This window comes from Arvicanthis niloticus, chromosome 1 (assembly GCF_011762505.2).
Source record: "Arvicanthis niloticus isolate mArvNil1 chromosome 1, mArvNil1.pat.X, whole genome shotgun sequence".
In the NCBI taxonomy this organism is placed as follows: domain Eukaryota; kingdom Metazoa; phylum Chordata; class Mammalia; order Rodentia; family Muridae; genus Arvicanthis; species Arvicanthis niloticus.
Genome location: NC_047658.1, coordinates 114,903,188 through 114,917,336, shown reverse-complemented (window position 1 = coordinate 114,917,336; position 14,149 = coordinate 114,903,188). Strand labels below are relative to the sequence as shown.

At 48.8% G+C, this 14,149-nt stretch overlaps 1 protein-coding gene across 22 annotated transcripts in view; it reads right to left on the bottom strand.

The window, feature by feature from the left end:
* Window positions 1-14,149, bottom strand: part of Nrxn2 (neurexin 2) — a 110,251-nt gene that overhangs the window by 61,565 nt on the left and 34,537 nt on the right. For 12 of the 22 annotated variants that reach the window (XM_076916135.1, XM_076916165.1, XM_076916167.1 and 9 more), the window contains 2 exons: window positions 12,486-12,787; window positions 4,052-4,096 (listed from right to left, as the gene is read on the bottom strand). In XM_076916135.1, coding sequence (XP_076772250.1) covers window positions 4,052-4,096; window positions 12,486-12,787 — 347 coding nt within the window. The remainder of the gene's footprint in view (window positions 1-4,051; window positions 4,097-12,485; window positions 12,788-14,149) is intronic. The other 10 variants (XM_034501463.2, XM_034501449.2, XM_076916125.1 and 7 more) reach the window with 2 other exon arrangements.

Genomic DNA, 14,149 nt, shown 5'->3' with positions numbered 1-14,149 from the left:
TTCTCCTTTGTCACTTGCTGTTTCCCAGAACAATTTTGCCATTCTGACTCTCATCTTTAAAAGGGCTAAATAACTTCCGGTCCTCCTATCTGTTTCCAGCTGACTGAGCAACTGATGAGTTAACTGAAAGCAATAAACCCCTCTGTAGTACAAAGGGAGGTGCTTTCTCAGGGTGCCAGCTTCCCCATCTGCTAAGTGGGGATAAGCTCAACCTCCTGCCTAAAATCCACGCATCATCAAATTGAAATGAAATTCAAACTGTTGGCCAGGAGGATAGCTGGTAAAGGTGCCACCAGACCTAATAACCCGAGCTTTACCCCAAACCCCAGTGTTGGAAAAAGAAAACCAACCCTTATAAAGTGGCCTCTGACCTGTGCACACACACACCATGGCATGTTTCCTATACACACAAATAGATTAAGTAAATAAAAGTGTAAAAAGAGAAAAAGAGCCGGGCGGTGGTGGCCCACGCCTTTAAGAGACAGGCGGATTTCTGAGTTCGAGGCCAGCCTGGTCTATAGAGTGAGTTCCAGGACAGCCAGGGCTACACAGAGAAACCCTGTCTCAAAAAAAAAAAAAAAAAAAAAAAAAAAAAAAAAAAAAATAGATAGAAAGAGGAAGCCAGGCATTGTGGCATGTGCCTTTAATCCCAGTACTTGGGAGGCAGACCCAGGGGAAATCTCTGCAAATTCAAGGCCAGCCTGGTCTAAACAGTGAGTCCAGGGGCTAAAGAGACCCTATCTCAAAAGGTGGGGGCACATCTGGAGAAACGGCTCAGTGGTAATGAGCACTTGTTGCTCTTACAGAGGATAGGGTTCAGTTCCCAGCACCCACACAGCAGCTCACAACCATCTGTTAACTCCAGTTCCAAGGGATTTGGCAGCCTCTTCTGGCCTCCTGGGGGCACCAAACATGCAAATGGTGAACATATATATACATGCAAGCAAAATGCCTATACATATAGAATAAAAATAGATATTTTAATGTAAAAAAATTGAAGAAACTCCAAATGCAAAAGCTATTTTGAGGCCCTAATGCAATGCATGAGTGACATCAGCTTCCCAAGCCAGCGTTCATCAACCTGATGGTACTCAGCCCGTGGGGAGATCTGGGCAAGCCTTTTCTCCTTCCACTCTCCTCACCAAGAGAAATGCTCACACTAAGAAATCTAATAAGTGAGTTTAAAAAAAAAAAACATGAAATGACATGAAATCTGTGAGGGGTACCCTGAGAATCAGAACCTGTGGAACCCATTTTTCTACTTCAGTCTGGGCCTAAAGGAGTCAATCCCTTGGGCGGGTTTGAAGGGGTTTCTGAGGTCACACAAGGCAACAGATTTGTTCTCCTATTTGTGCTGACGATGCAGGAAAATGTGGACCTTGCAGGCTCAGAAATTAGCAGGTTCTTTCTTTATCGGCGTTGAAACCAGGCAGGACTGCTGGCTTCTTGACCAACTGAAGTAAGCCCTTTGTCTTCTCTCCTCCTCCACATCCCTGAAGCGTTCTGAGGTTTCATGAAGTTATTTTGAGACTGATTCCTAACAAGGGATTGCAATAGGATCTCAGTGGGACCAGAGATGTCTATTCCTCAGGGTCTGCTACAGGAAGGGAACCAACCACTTTTTCACATAACACCCCTGCCCTGGTAACGGAGGGAATTGGCCAGCGTTTTATTATGCTTAATGAAATTATAATTCCTTTCTAGAGTAAAGAACTTGCTTTGATTGATCTTCGCATAGACCTGCTGTACAAGCCAGGCAGGTACACCATCAGCCTGCTGGGCGCTAAGGGAACTGAGCTTTTCTGGTCTGAGCCCTTGTGGTAAGCATTTTACCATGGAGACGTGAATGAAGGTTTGTTGGCTCCTAATCCTAGGGTGGTACACCCCCAGACACACAAGGTACTTGGACATATCACCTGGGTTGATCCTTGGCTCCCTGTCCCCAGAGTAACAGGTTGGCTGTCCAATAAAGAGAAAGTTCTTTTTTGTTTTTAATAGACAGTTTTTTAAAGTTACATTTATATAGTAGTGTGTGTGTGTGTGTGTGTGTGTGTGTGTGTGTGTGTGTGTGTTCTGGCAATCAACTCAGGTTATTAGACTTGGTGGCAAGCATCTAGGAGAGCCATCTTGTCAACTAGTAAAGAAAGTTTACAATGGCAGGCTCTCAAGAACAGTGCAGTAGGCAGCAAGTAACGCACGGGAACAGCAACTGAAGAAACAGCACCTGTGAAATGCTAGTACAGATCTCAGAGCCTTTTGAACCATGGGAAGCCAGTGAGCCTGCACAAGGGATTAGATTGCCTATGTCTGGGGAGGCCCTGGCCGAGGACACTAGCTTCTGTGTGTGAAGGAAAACATGCACGTACAAATGTGTCAGCAAAGGCTTGACACGGCTTCAGAGGTGAAGCCTGGTGAGGGGCATAAAGGGCCTCTCAGGCCAGACAGTCCAGCTTTGATACCTCCCTGCTCTCCAGACTTCCTGCCAGGCAGACCTGGCAGGCTGGGCAAGCCAGGCAGCTGCCCCAAACTCCTCCCACCCCATGAGAGCAGACACGTCCATCTGCAGGGTCCCCGGCCTGGTGTTCAATCACTCTGCATTATTAATAGGCAATGACTAACCGGCTGCTGTGGAGCCGGAATTGGGCAGGCATGAGGGAATCCCATGGGATCTCACACTGCAGGGCCTGAGGGCACACACTCTGAGGCAGGCAAGAAGAGGCCCTCCCAACCGTTTCTCTGTCTTTCTGCCTGTCAGGCATTGCACCTGCACAGAAGAACCAGCCCCACCAGCCCGCCTCCATACAGAATCCTTACCAGGTCCCAGAACCCATCCAAGCTTGCAGCCCCCATTCCCACAAGCACTTACACATGCAGAGAGTCAGCAGTCTCCCAAACACACAGCACGGCTTCCCACTAACACCCCTAAATATCACACCAACATTTACACACAGTCACACCCACACACCAACACACACCAGCTGCCTTTACACTGACACCCACAACAGCATTCACCAGGAGCGAGCCCAACCCAAACACACGAGCTTGGCAAGGACAAGGAGAGCTGTCCCATTGTATCCCTGCTGGGACTCCTCTTCTCATACCCTCAAAGGGGAAGGAAGCCAAGCCCTGTCAGAGGCCATGCAAGAGAGGCAGGGGACATAAAGGGGATGGGACTGAAGGGGAAGGAAGACAGTGTGGAACACAGTGTTAGTCAGAGCAGCAGAGCGGTGGGGGGATCTGGACGCTATCCCTGGTAGGGGAAAAGACCACTCATGCCATGCAAAATGTGAGGGAGACAGATCTGGGAATCCTCAAATTTGGGAAGTAGGGGGCGACAGACAGCACAGAGCAGCCCCTAAGCTGGTATGAACTGGTAACTTGAAGGAGGTCCCAAGGCCATCCTCCTACCCCTTTGGGGAACATGCCCAGCTGGCTGTCACTGGAGATGGCATCCCCAGCCCTCTTCCCAACTTGAGGGGCCCCTGTCTGGAGCTGACAGAGAGCGTAGCATAGCGTGTCATGGGATGGTGTTTTCCATGGATTTTCAGGAGACCAAGAAAGAAACCAAATCAAAGAGAAAAACAAAAACAAAAAATAAAAACAAAAGCAAGGAGCTGGGGGAGAACAGAAAAAAAGTAATAGAAAAACAATCCAGCGTTGGGCTGGTCTAGTCAGAGCTGATGCTGTGGGGGCCAGCCCCAGGTGCCTCAGGCCAGGAGCTGCCAGGACGCAGGAGCTCAGGGCAGGGTCCCAGCAAATGCCTGGATTTCCATTTATCTTTTGGACTTGAGTTTGGATAAAAAAAAAAAAATAGAAAGAGAAAAAGAAAAAAGAAAAAAAGGAAAAAGGAAAGAAAAGAAAGGAGAGAAGCTAAAAGAGAAAAAGTGAAATTTAAAAATTGCCTGGGACAAAAGAAAAGAAAAAGGGAAAAAGGAAACAAGAGCAATTGGGGAGCAAAAACCAAGTGAGGAGAGGAAACAAAAGTGGGAGAATCGAACAGTTAAAAAACCCACGGCAAACCAAACGGTAAGACAATTAGAGTGATATCTACCAGATAATGCAGTTTGTTTACCATAGCGTGTCCAATGCCTGCGTGCTTCACCGGAGAGGGGGAGGGGTGTCAAAAAAAGAAAGAAAGAAAAGAAACAAGGACGACAAAAGAAAAGAACGAAAAGAAAAGAAAAATAAAATGACCAACTGTGAAACTTGAGGAGGGAGGAGATACAGCTTGTTCAAACCCTCCCACCACAGGCTCCGTAGAAGTGTTCAAAGAAAAGTCATAATGGAGGAAGGACGTACACACACGAAAGTAAACCCCTTCTTCTCCCAAAACCTCCCCAGCCCCTCCTCTGGATTCCCCGTCCCCCTTATCCCTTCCCGAAGGGCATCTGCAGAGAAGGGGAACAGTTAGAGACCTTGGTTAGTAAAGAAGAAAACAACAACAACAACAACAAAAAAAAAAAAAAACTGGACCAAGAAAGCAGAGACTTAAAGATGGCCGACATTCCGCAGATGAGACAGAAAGTTAGTTCGGTTTTTCACTCATACCTGGCCCCACCTGTCCCTGCCCATCCCTTGGTCCCCTGGGTTATAAGCGTGTTAGTAACACACACAGAGTTGGCAACGGGGGAAGGGGGTTTCCAACAGAATAGGGGAGGGGGAGGCAGGGTTAAGAAGCAGACCCAGTATGCAGGATTAGTAGGTCCTAGTGCTGAAATGTTAGGGAGTTAAGGGAAGGAGAGAGGGAAGCTTGGGATCAAGAAGGAGTGGGCCACTGGCTCAGGAGTGGGTGGACGGCTTTGTTGGCTGGCTGGTCACCCAGATGGCTTTCTAGAGAACTGGCTGAGGAATGAAATGGTGCTGGCCAACTGGCTGACCAGTGGACATGTTGGGTTAGTGGGTTAACTGGTTGGTGACAGGCCAGCTGGCTGGCAGGTTAGAAGAGTGGGCAACGCCCCTAATCACAGCACTGGCAAAGACAGGAGGCGATTTCATTTGAAGTGACAGCATGGGAGGGGACATGGGTATCTGCTTTTTCTGGGGATGGAGGATAGGCAAACTGACCCAGGGATCATTGGAGGAGAGGGGCTCCCCTTTCATTGTTTTTGCCATTTTTTTTCCTTGAGAACTGAAGAATGAGCAATGGGGTTAGGGAGGGACAGCTAGCCTTCCACAGGCTGCAGAGGGCTCATGATCACACCATCCCAAACCCTCCTCCCTCTCCCCCTCCTCCCATGTCCCACCCTAGCTGACTCCCCCTGCCTGCCCACTTTGACTTGTCCAGAGGCCTTGTTAATCCCCTCCCAAATTCCCCTGAGTTCTTTAGACACCCTCCCTCTTCTCTTATTTTCCAGTGAGTAACTGAGTCTCCCTTTAACCCTGGAACAGGCAACGGTCTCCCAGGAACCAGGCTCCTTCCATAGACACCCATAGACCCCTGGACCTCCGCTTCCCATAACCAGAGCTAGAAATTCACTCCCCCTCTACCCACAGGGAAAAAAAAAAAAAAAAAAAAAAAAAAAAAAAAAAAACAGAGAGAGGCCCTGGGACCACAGCGACTCCTTATCTTCTCTGAACTATATGCCACATTATTCTACGCCATCTCTAAAGAGCCAACCTCTGTGTATTTCTCCTCTATTCGCTCTCCCATTGCCAAAGACAATATGCACCTTTAGAGTCACCTGGTATCAGAGATGGAGGGATGCAGTTGCCTGGTGCCCATTACATACTGAGCAGCAGACTATGATTAGAGGAAGGGTGTTCTAGGGAACTGTTAGCTAAAGAGTTCTTGTAACCAGTGGCCACAGGAGTAATTGATTAAGAAGATTAACAAGGGACTCATATAATTAAAAATAACAGAATTCAATACTTAGATGCCAGAAGTGCTGAGTAGCCAATATTAATCATTAGGTATGGGGAAGCAGTTTACATAGCAAGAGAAGAGTCTAGTCACACGTACAATGATTGGAGCAAGGTGATAGCCTGTGACATGACGAGACCAGCTAGCGAGACTGCCATGAAATAAAGAGGCCAGCTAGTCAGAGCAATCAACAATCAACTTCAGGGCAGTCAAAGTGACGGCACCCCAAAAGAGTTGAGTTGTCTGATATTATTGCAGCAGTTGAACAAAGTTGGGGTAAGGACACTACAAGTAAAAATCCAAGAACTGTTCTGACTTGTTATAAAAAAAAAAAAATAACACAGTAGTAAGCATTTACAAAGGAAGTTCCATTGTTAATGGACAGAACAGTAGGTTAAAGCTGGGACAGAGAGGGGAAAGACATGAGTTCAAACCCCAGGCCTCCTACTAATTTGTCAAGAGATCCAGACTCTCCCAAGAAACTGCAAGGTGGGGATAGAGGAGAACAGAGCCCTCTAGACATAGGAGTGGAGAATGCAGACCCTCATGATCATGGGGTACCCACAGTTAAATACTAGAACGGAGCTTCCATTCGAGGCTCTTCCTTCAGTACAGTGGCCCAAACAGAAAGGCCCAGATCTAGAGAAGTAATGTTTCAGCCCAGCAAGTAAACCCTAATGTTTCGTCCACTTCTAGGGCCTAGAAGCACAGCAGGAATGAGGAGGGCATCCCAGGCAGAGGGGAGTGGCTCACTAAAGCAAGACAAGTGCCATAGCTAAACAGCTTTGGAAAAAACTATACCTCATCTCCAGCTTGAATTCTGAGTGCATACCAGCCCCTGCAAAAGTCTGCACCAAAAACAGCCTGTGAGCCTGCACAAGCTCAGCCTGGGATGAAGGAAAGGGCTCCCTCCCTGAGTCAAGAGGCCCAGACCGTTCAAATGGTCTTGAGACTTGAGAATGTCCAGGAATGTCAGAAGCCCAGAAGACTACAGCCTCCGTGCACTATGCATGGATAACAAGCCACAAACATCTGCAGAAGCAAAGAAATGAAGTGACTTTGATCCAGATTTCAAGTTCCAAGGTCTCCTAACTCCCCAGACAGGCTTGCCTTCTGGGTCTTAGTTTTCTCATCAGTAAAGTGGAATTCATGGCTCCTGTTCACAGAATTTTATAAAATCTTAGTAAAGCCAAGTGTGGTGGTACAAGCCTTTAATCCCAGCATTTGGAATACTGAAGCAGGTGGATCTCTGTGACCTCAGTGCTAGCCTGAACTCCATAACAAATTCAATGACAGCCAAAGCTATGTGACTCTCTCTCTCTCTCTCTCTCTCTCTCTCTCTCTCTCTCTCTCTCTCTCTCTCTCTCTCTCTCTCACACACACACACACACACACACACACGGTGATAAATGAGACTCTTTAACATGGAAATGCATTCCAGTGCAGTTTGAGAGACACCCTGACAGGAGAGCACTGAACAGAGGCAGGACAAGCTATGCTACTCATGTGAGGCAGATCAGGGCTCTTTCAGGAAGACAGGAGACATTCAGGCATTGTTTTTGTTTAAAACAGAATCTCCATACAGAGCCCCGGCTGATCTCCAACTTATGGCAATCCTTCTGCCTCAGCCTCCAGATTTTGGGGATTGCAGGCGTGTACCACAATACCCAGTAACAGTGTGTTCACATGAAGTAGTTGATCTGCTCATTTTGGTCATGGGTCCACACTTCCAAAATCTGTTCAACTGGGTTTAAAGAGGAGATCAAATGAACAGGCTGGGTATTTAACTCAATGATAGAGCATTTTTCTAGCCTGTGCAAGGCCCTGGGCTCCATCCTCATACTGTGTCTAAAAGAGGGAAATGCTTCCTGAAGGAAACCAGATGAATCAGGGAGAAAAAAAAAAACTTAGAAAAAACAACTAATAGGCTCAATAGTTGCTGGTATTAAACCTTCAGTTTGCTTAAAACCTGGATGTAGAGATACAAGCTTTCATGGACTCGGCACAGGAAAGAAGATAGCTGGCTTTGGGGTGCACTAAGGGGCATTTGAGCCATTTCAGCTGAAGAACTCAGAAGAAAAAGAAACACAGCTAACGATCATGGCAACAGGAACCCTTCAGTGACCACATCGTGCCAGGCAGTGTGCTGAGTTGCTAAGACACGTGCTACATCCAGTAGTCATCAGCAGTTCCTTCCTACTTGGGCTATGGGGAACTGAAGCTTGTGGGCTGCAGAGTTTGCCTAACAACTATCTGACTCAAATCCCAGCTCTTAGACTTTGCCAGCAGAGAGTGATTGGGTGGCCTGTTTGGGAGAGCTGTGGAAAGCTCCCCTTGGGAAGAACGAGGAAAGGCAGTGTAGACAGGTCTGCAAATCTAGGATCTAAGACAGGTTGTGTGCTATGAGGGATAGGTGGTAAGAGAATAGAAACTCCAAATGTGTTGGGGACTCTATCATTGAGTGGGTGTTTTGCTCGGTACATAGGGGACTTCATCCTGGAGATTCTACCCATGGGGGACTTCATCCTGGAGGACTCTCTCCTTAAGTACTCCATCCTTGAGGACCCCATCCTTCAGAACTGCATCCTTGGAGTCTGCATCATCATCTGCATCCTAGAATTTCCATCCTTGAGTATTCTATCTTGGGAGATCCCATTCTTGAGGGCTCCATCCTGAAGACTCCATCTCTGAAGACTTGATCCTTGAAGATAGTATCCTTGAGAACTGGAAGATTCCATTTTTCAAGACTCCTTCCTTGAGTTCATCTTTGAGAACTCCATTCTACAGGGACTCCATTTGAGGACTCCATCTTTGATGACTTGGAGACTCCATCCTTGAGAACCCTAACCAGAGTCATCCTATTATTATAGACTCTAGCTCTTGGGGAACTGGCCCTTGATGAACTCCATTTTTGGGACCCACAAGAAATTCTGAAAGTGTCTGTACTGAGAAAAGGTACCATCTGAGTTGAGCAAGAGAAGCACCATGTGATGTTTTGGTAGCCAGTTTGTCTTTCAAGTTTGGTGTTGGCTAAAGATAAATGGATTTGCATATTCTTATGTGGTAGTTGGAAGTATATGGGGGTATGAAAAGTGAGTGAGTCTAGGATTCAAAACTAGACTTCAAGGAACCCTCAGGGGTAAGCAGTTGTTCCTGCCAAGGTCCCCCAAAAGGACTGCCTGTCAAAATAGCTTCAAAAACATGTTGTGTCAGTAAGGATTCCTCTGGTCCCAACTGCTGTGTTCCAAGACCATCTATAAGGTTTCAGGAATGATCACCTAAATCAGGAGGTTTGGGAGCTAGCCTTTGACCCGCTCCCATAAATAACAGGAGCTGATTTGGAGGCAGGTCATTGCAGAAAGCCATCTCCCCAGCCACTCCAGTCACACAAGGAAAATAACAGAGAACCTGCAGTACTCTGGATCCTGGCCATCTGCCATGTCATTTCTGCTTCCTTTTCTCCCCCATACTGTATTAAAGATGGAATCCATGACCTTGTGCATGCTGGATCATCATCTGTCACTGAGCCACATCCCCCATCCTGATGTCATCCCTTGCATTACGTCCCTGACCTACTCCCTACTGACATGACAGAACTTGGAAGAGGCCAGGCATTGTTGAAAGACACCTTACCCTCTATCACCCATGTGAATATAGCAGGATTCTTAAAATTCTGGATATCATCTGGGCTGTCTACACGCTTGGATGAATAGGCGCCTTCCAGAGGCGCCTCTGATATTTGAGGTCAGATGGTTCCTGTTGTGGAGCTATAGTTTGTAAAAACTATAGTGATGACTTAACTCTTGGCCTCTACCTACTAGATGCCAGTAGCACCCCTTGAGTTATGACAATCCAAAAGGGTTCCAGATAATAATACAATGTGAAGGAGTGATGAAGAGACACTGCTGGAGCAACAGGAACAAACAGATAAAGGGCTTGGCATTGACTAGGCCCTGGGAAAGGGGAGCAACTCCAGAGCATGGCCTTGGGGCCACGCAGAGAATTCCCCAATTGCAGTTCTGGTACCTCTTACCCATGGGTACAGACTGGGTTCTGGAGTGAAAGAAATTCCTCAGAAGCCCTATAGAAAGAGGGTTCTCCATCAAGATCTTTAAGTAGACACTCTCTGTGGCCCATCATCCCTGCTTTTGGGTCAACATGATCTGCCCATACTCTGAGCCATCCTATAGAACAATCTAGGAGCAGACAATTTCCATCTGTTATCAACTTGTACCCATGACTTTATATGTTCCAGAAAGAGATGAACATGGGTCAGTCACTCTACATTGTGTCCTGAGGTCATGTGTCACTGCATCCATGAGTGAGGCTCAGCGTTATATCACAGACCTTTCCTTCCTCTTGGAAATCTTCCCGATTCCCATAATTGCTTCTCGGATACGCTGGGCAAGTGTGTGGCCTTATTCTAATCATTTTTAATTCATTCATTTATTTATTTCTTCATTTATTTTTGCATGTGTGTGCTGTGATGGCATGTGTATGTATGTATGTTCACACATGTGGGCACACATGTGGCATGAGTGCATTTGATACATGTGTGAATTCATGTATAGTCTTGCAGCTGTCACTGGAAGATACTAGACGCTTCTGTAGCCACTCTCTCCTCTGTTGAATAAAGTTTCTCACTAAACCCAGAGCTTGCCAATTCTGGATAGTCTAGCTAGTTAGATTGTCCTAGGGATCCCCTGTGTCTGCCTCCCAGGTGCTGGGATTACAGGTGGCTACCATGACTGCCCTGCTTTTACAAGGGTTCTGGGAAGCTGAACTCTGATTGATCTTCACACTTCCGTGACCAGTATTTTTTCCTCCACTGAGCCATTTCCCCAGCCCCTGTTCTGTTTATTTGGAACAATTCCATCTTGTCTCAAGAGATGCAAGAGCAAGGAGCATGTCCTTCTCCACTCTGTATCCAGTATGGCTCACCCTATTTGGGGGGGGGGGGCAAATAGCAGGCGGATGAAGATTGTGGGCTTGCAGTGACTTGCTGAAGATAGCAGCAACTGATGGCTCTAGTCCTAGGAACAGTGAAGAAAGGAGCAAAAGGCACTAAACGCAGCTTGCCTGAATTACCCCCAAATGTGTGTGACACCTGAATGCATCTCAAAGGCACTGAGCACACTGGACCGCTCCCATGGGGACAACACTCATAAGGCGCTCAGAGTGGTGATAGGACATGGGTGAAGGGCGCTGCATGGAAAAGGAGTGACTCCACAAACATGTCACTCTACAAAGCACGGGAATGGGAAGCACTAAGAATAGCTAGTGCGTAGCATGGGACTGCAACAGGCTGCTGCTGCAGGCTTCCGGACCAACGGTGCAATTAGTCACTCCATTGTCTCAGCAAGGGGAATCTCCATTAGATCACCCCCAGTGCTGTTAGAGAAGAGCAGGTGAGAGCATAGAGGGTCAGCCAGAATCTCCGCACCCCACTGAGAGGCTTCAGTGGGAGAAAAGAGAAGAGGGAGGAATGACAGTAGGTTAGAGACAGGAAGTCCAAAGACAATTCACTAGCAAGAGCTCAGCCACCAAGCCTCCCATGCAGCCTCTGCAGGCAGAACTGCTTGGTTTTCTTGGTTACGTGGTAGAAAGATGAAGCTTGCTGCCTGCTGACTATGAGAACAAAGAACTGGGCCCCCACACACGCCCCTCAAATAAGTAACTGTGGAATCCCCAGGGACTGCACAGGGGCCTCGCCTGCTACTGAAGAGAGAAAGACCAGTGTGATTAGACATGGGGACCCCCTAGGACAAAACTGTCCACAAGGCTCCCATCTAACAAAGTTCAGCAGTAGCCGCTGCAGATGGACCCTGAGTAGCCCGGTGAAGAAGGCCACTCCTAGTAGAACATATGCAGCATCTGAAAGCTCAGGGGACAGTGTAGAGAAGGATGCCATCCTATATGCAAGAGCTGACGCACAAAACCCTCTTGAGCCCCCCACTCAGGCTGGCCTAGCCAGCAGCAGATAAACATGTACACCAAGGAAAGCCTGGCTTTGTCAAAAAGGAAGAAAAGCAAGTACTCCCAGAGAAGCAGGGCCAGATACTCTCCTGGGTTCTGACTCCCTCACCCACTTGCTGCCTTCAGTCCCTCTCAGTGCATCCCTGCCTCTGCCCTGAGAAAGCCCCATGGAGGGAAGACCATATTCTGCCCCACTTGTATCTGTTTTCCTCAGTGTGCTGCTGCCTACCCTACAGGACCCCTCCACAGCCCACAGCCCACAGCCCACAGCCCACAGCCCACTAGGTCCTCATTCAAGCTCCAGCTCCCACCCCACAACTCTGCAGCAGCCTCCTGCCCATTGCCTGATCCCTGGACACCGAACATCAAAACCCTAGCTGTTCCCACCATTCTCTACCCAAACCTACCCCTGGCCTCAGGCTTCTGCCCAGAAATAGCTCTGGAACCTCCTCCTAGCTCAGTCCCTGGTTGATAAGGTCTCAGAAGCCTGTCACATAGCTGAGGTCACACCTCAGGTTCATACTGCCCCAACCACACCTCACTGCCCAGCCCTGCTCTCTCCCACCCCAGCCCAAGACATGCCTCTGTCCTCCATGCATGTTCTGCCCCAGATAAAGCTGATCCCTGGCCTTCTCCCTGCTCCCCCTACCTGGCGCAGGTTTCGGGTAACCCGGACGTCGTGCCAGGCGTTGTCGTTGAACTTGCCATTGACGGGTTCCACGAGGGCCTCGAAGGCACCTGAGCCTAGGTTGATGACCAGCCAGACAGCCCCGGACTTGAGGGACAGGTTGACGTAGTCAGCCGACTTCCCCGTGTGCAGCATCAGCCCGTTGCGCTGCAGGGTGCGGAAGGCCAGTGTGATCTCGTCAGTGCTGCTCTGGATCGGGTTGTGGGACAGGTCGTAGCAGAAGAACTCATTGCCCTTGAAGGTTGCCACAAATTCCTCCTTGCCTGGACGCCATGGTTTGGGAAAACGGGAGAAGGCTGAGTGGGTGGGGTATACCAGAGCCTCCCTGTTCACCTCCAGCAACCCAAGCATGGGTCCTGGACACTGGAGTCCTGTGGTCCCAACTCTAAACTTAGGCCCTCTTCCCCTCCTACATGCTGTCAACCTGGACCCTGCTGTCTTTGCTAAAAGTCAACTTCCCCCAGGTCCATTTCCAAAGCAGGAGGCTGCTAAGTGGCTCTCACACTGACAGCTGACAATTAAGCTGCCACCGGGCCAGACAAAGCCACAGGCTTCGCCTTCTCTTCCCTACCAATCCTCTCAACCTCTGCCACCCCGGAACAAAGGCATGTGGGGGAGAAACAAGAGGCTCTGCCAGCTTCTCCCTGGGATGCCTCTCTAGGACCGCAGCACCAAGTGTCTCCTGAGCAGCCTACCCCTCCTCTCACCTCTTCTTTGGTAACAGCTGTTCTCAGGGCCCAGTGACAGGGGCACTCTCAGGCCTCCCCATAAATGATGAGACCAGTGGGTCTATTGTCTAGCCCTGCACAGATGAGAATACTGGGGAGCCGTGGAGTGGGGAGGGACAGGGCTAAGACACATGGGGAAGCATTATACACCAGGTGACAGGTCACTCTGCCACATTTACCTGGGAGCTCGTCATGCCAGCTCTCCCTCCTCCAACCTAAGACACCCCACACTGCCAGGTGAGCGGCAGGAGAGGGCCTGGCCCTCATGTGTGCATGCTCGTGGATGTACATGACCTGTGTGCACATGCGTGAATGTATGTTTATATATGTCCAGTCCAAGTTCCTTTTTATTGGCACTGTTTAGGTGGGAAGAGCCATAAGGATTGTGGGATCTACAAGTGGATGACAAGTAGGAAGACCATGACCGGAAATAGAGTTGGGGTCCAGCCCCTCAATTTCACACACCAGAGCACAAGCCCAGGCAGAGAACCAGTTCCAAACCAAAGAGACAGGTGCCCTGCACCCAGGCAAAAATTTCTATCTTTTGTCATTAAATACTGATCCTGCAACCTCCCTAGATGGGTAAGGGGCAAACAGGACTGTGTCTGAGTGTCTTTAGGCAGAGACTGAACTCTCTGAGCTTCTCGGAAGATGTTTGTTCTCAAGGCCCAGGGAAGGGTAGGCACTGAGAGATGGGCACAGAGGACCACTACGAGGCGCCTGTCCTCCCCTAGGCACAGTCCCATGTGCAAGCACGGGGACCTCATTGTAGATTCTGCAGAACTCTTCTCCAGAACACAGCCTGGCTCTCCCTCCAGGCAGGCTGCCCACACTGCCCCACTGCACCCGGATGCCAAGGCACCAGCTGCTGCCCCAGTGCCTGGCATAGCCCTCACT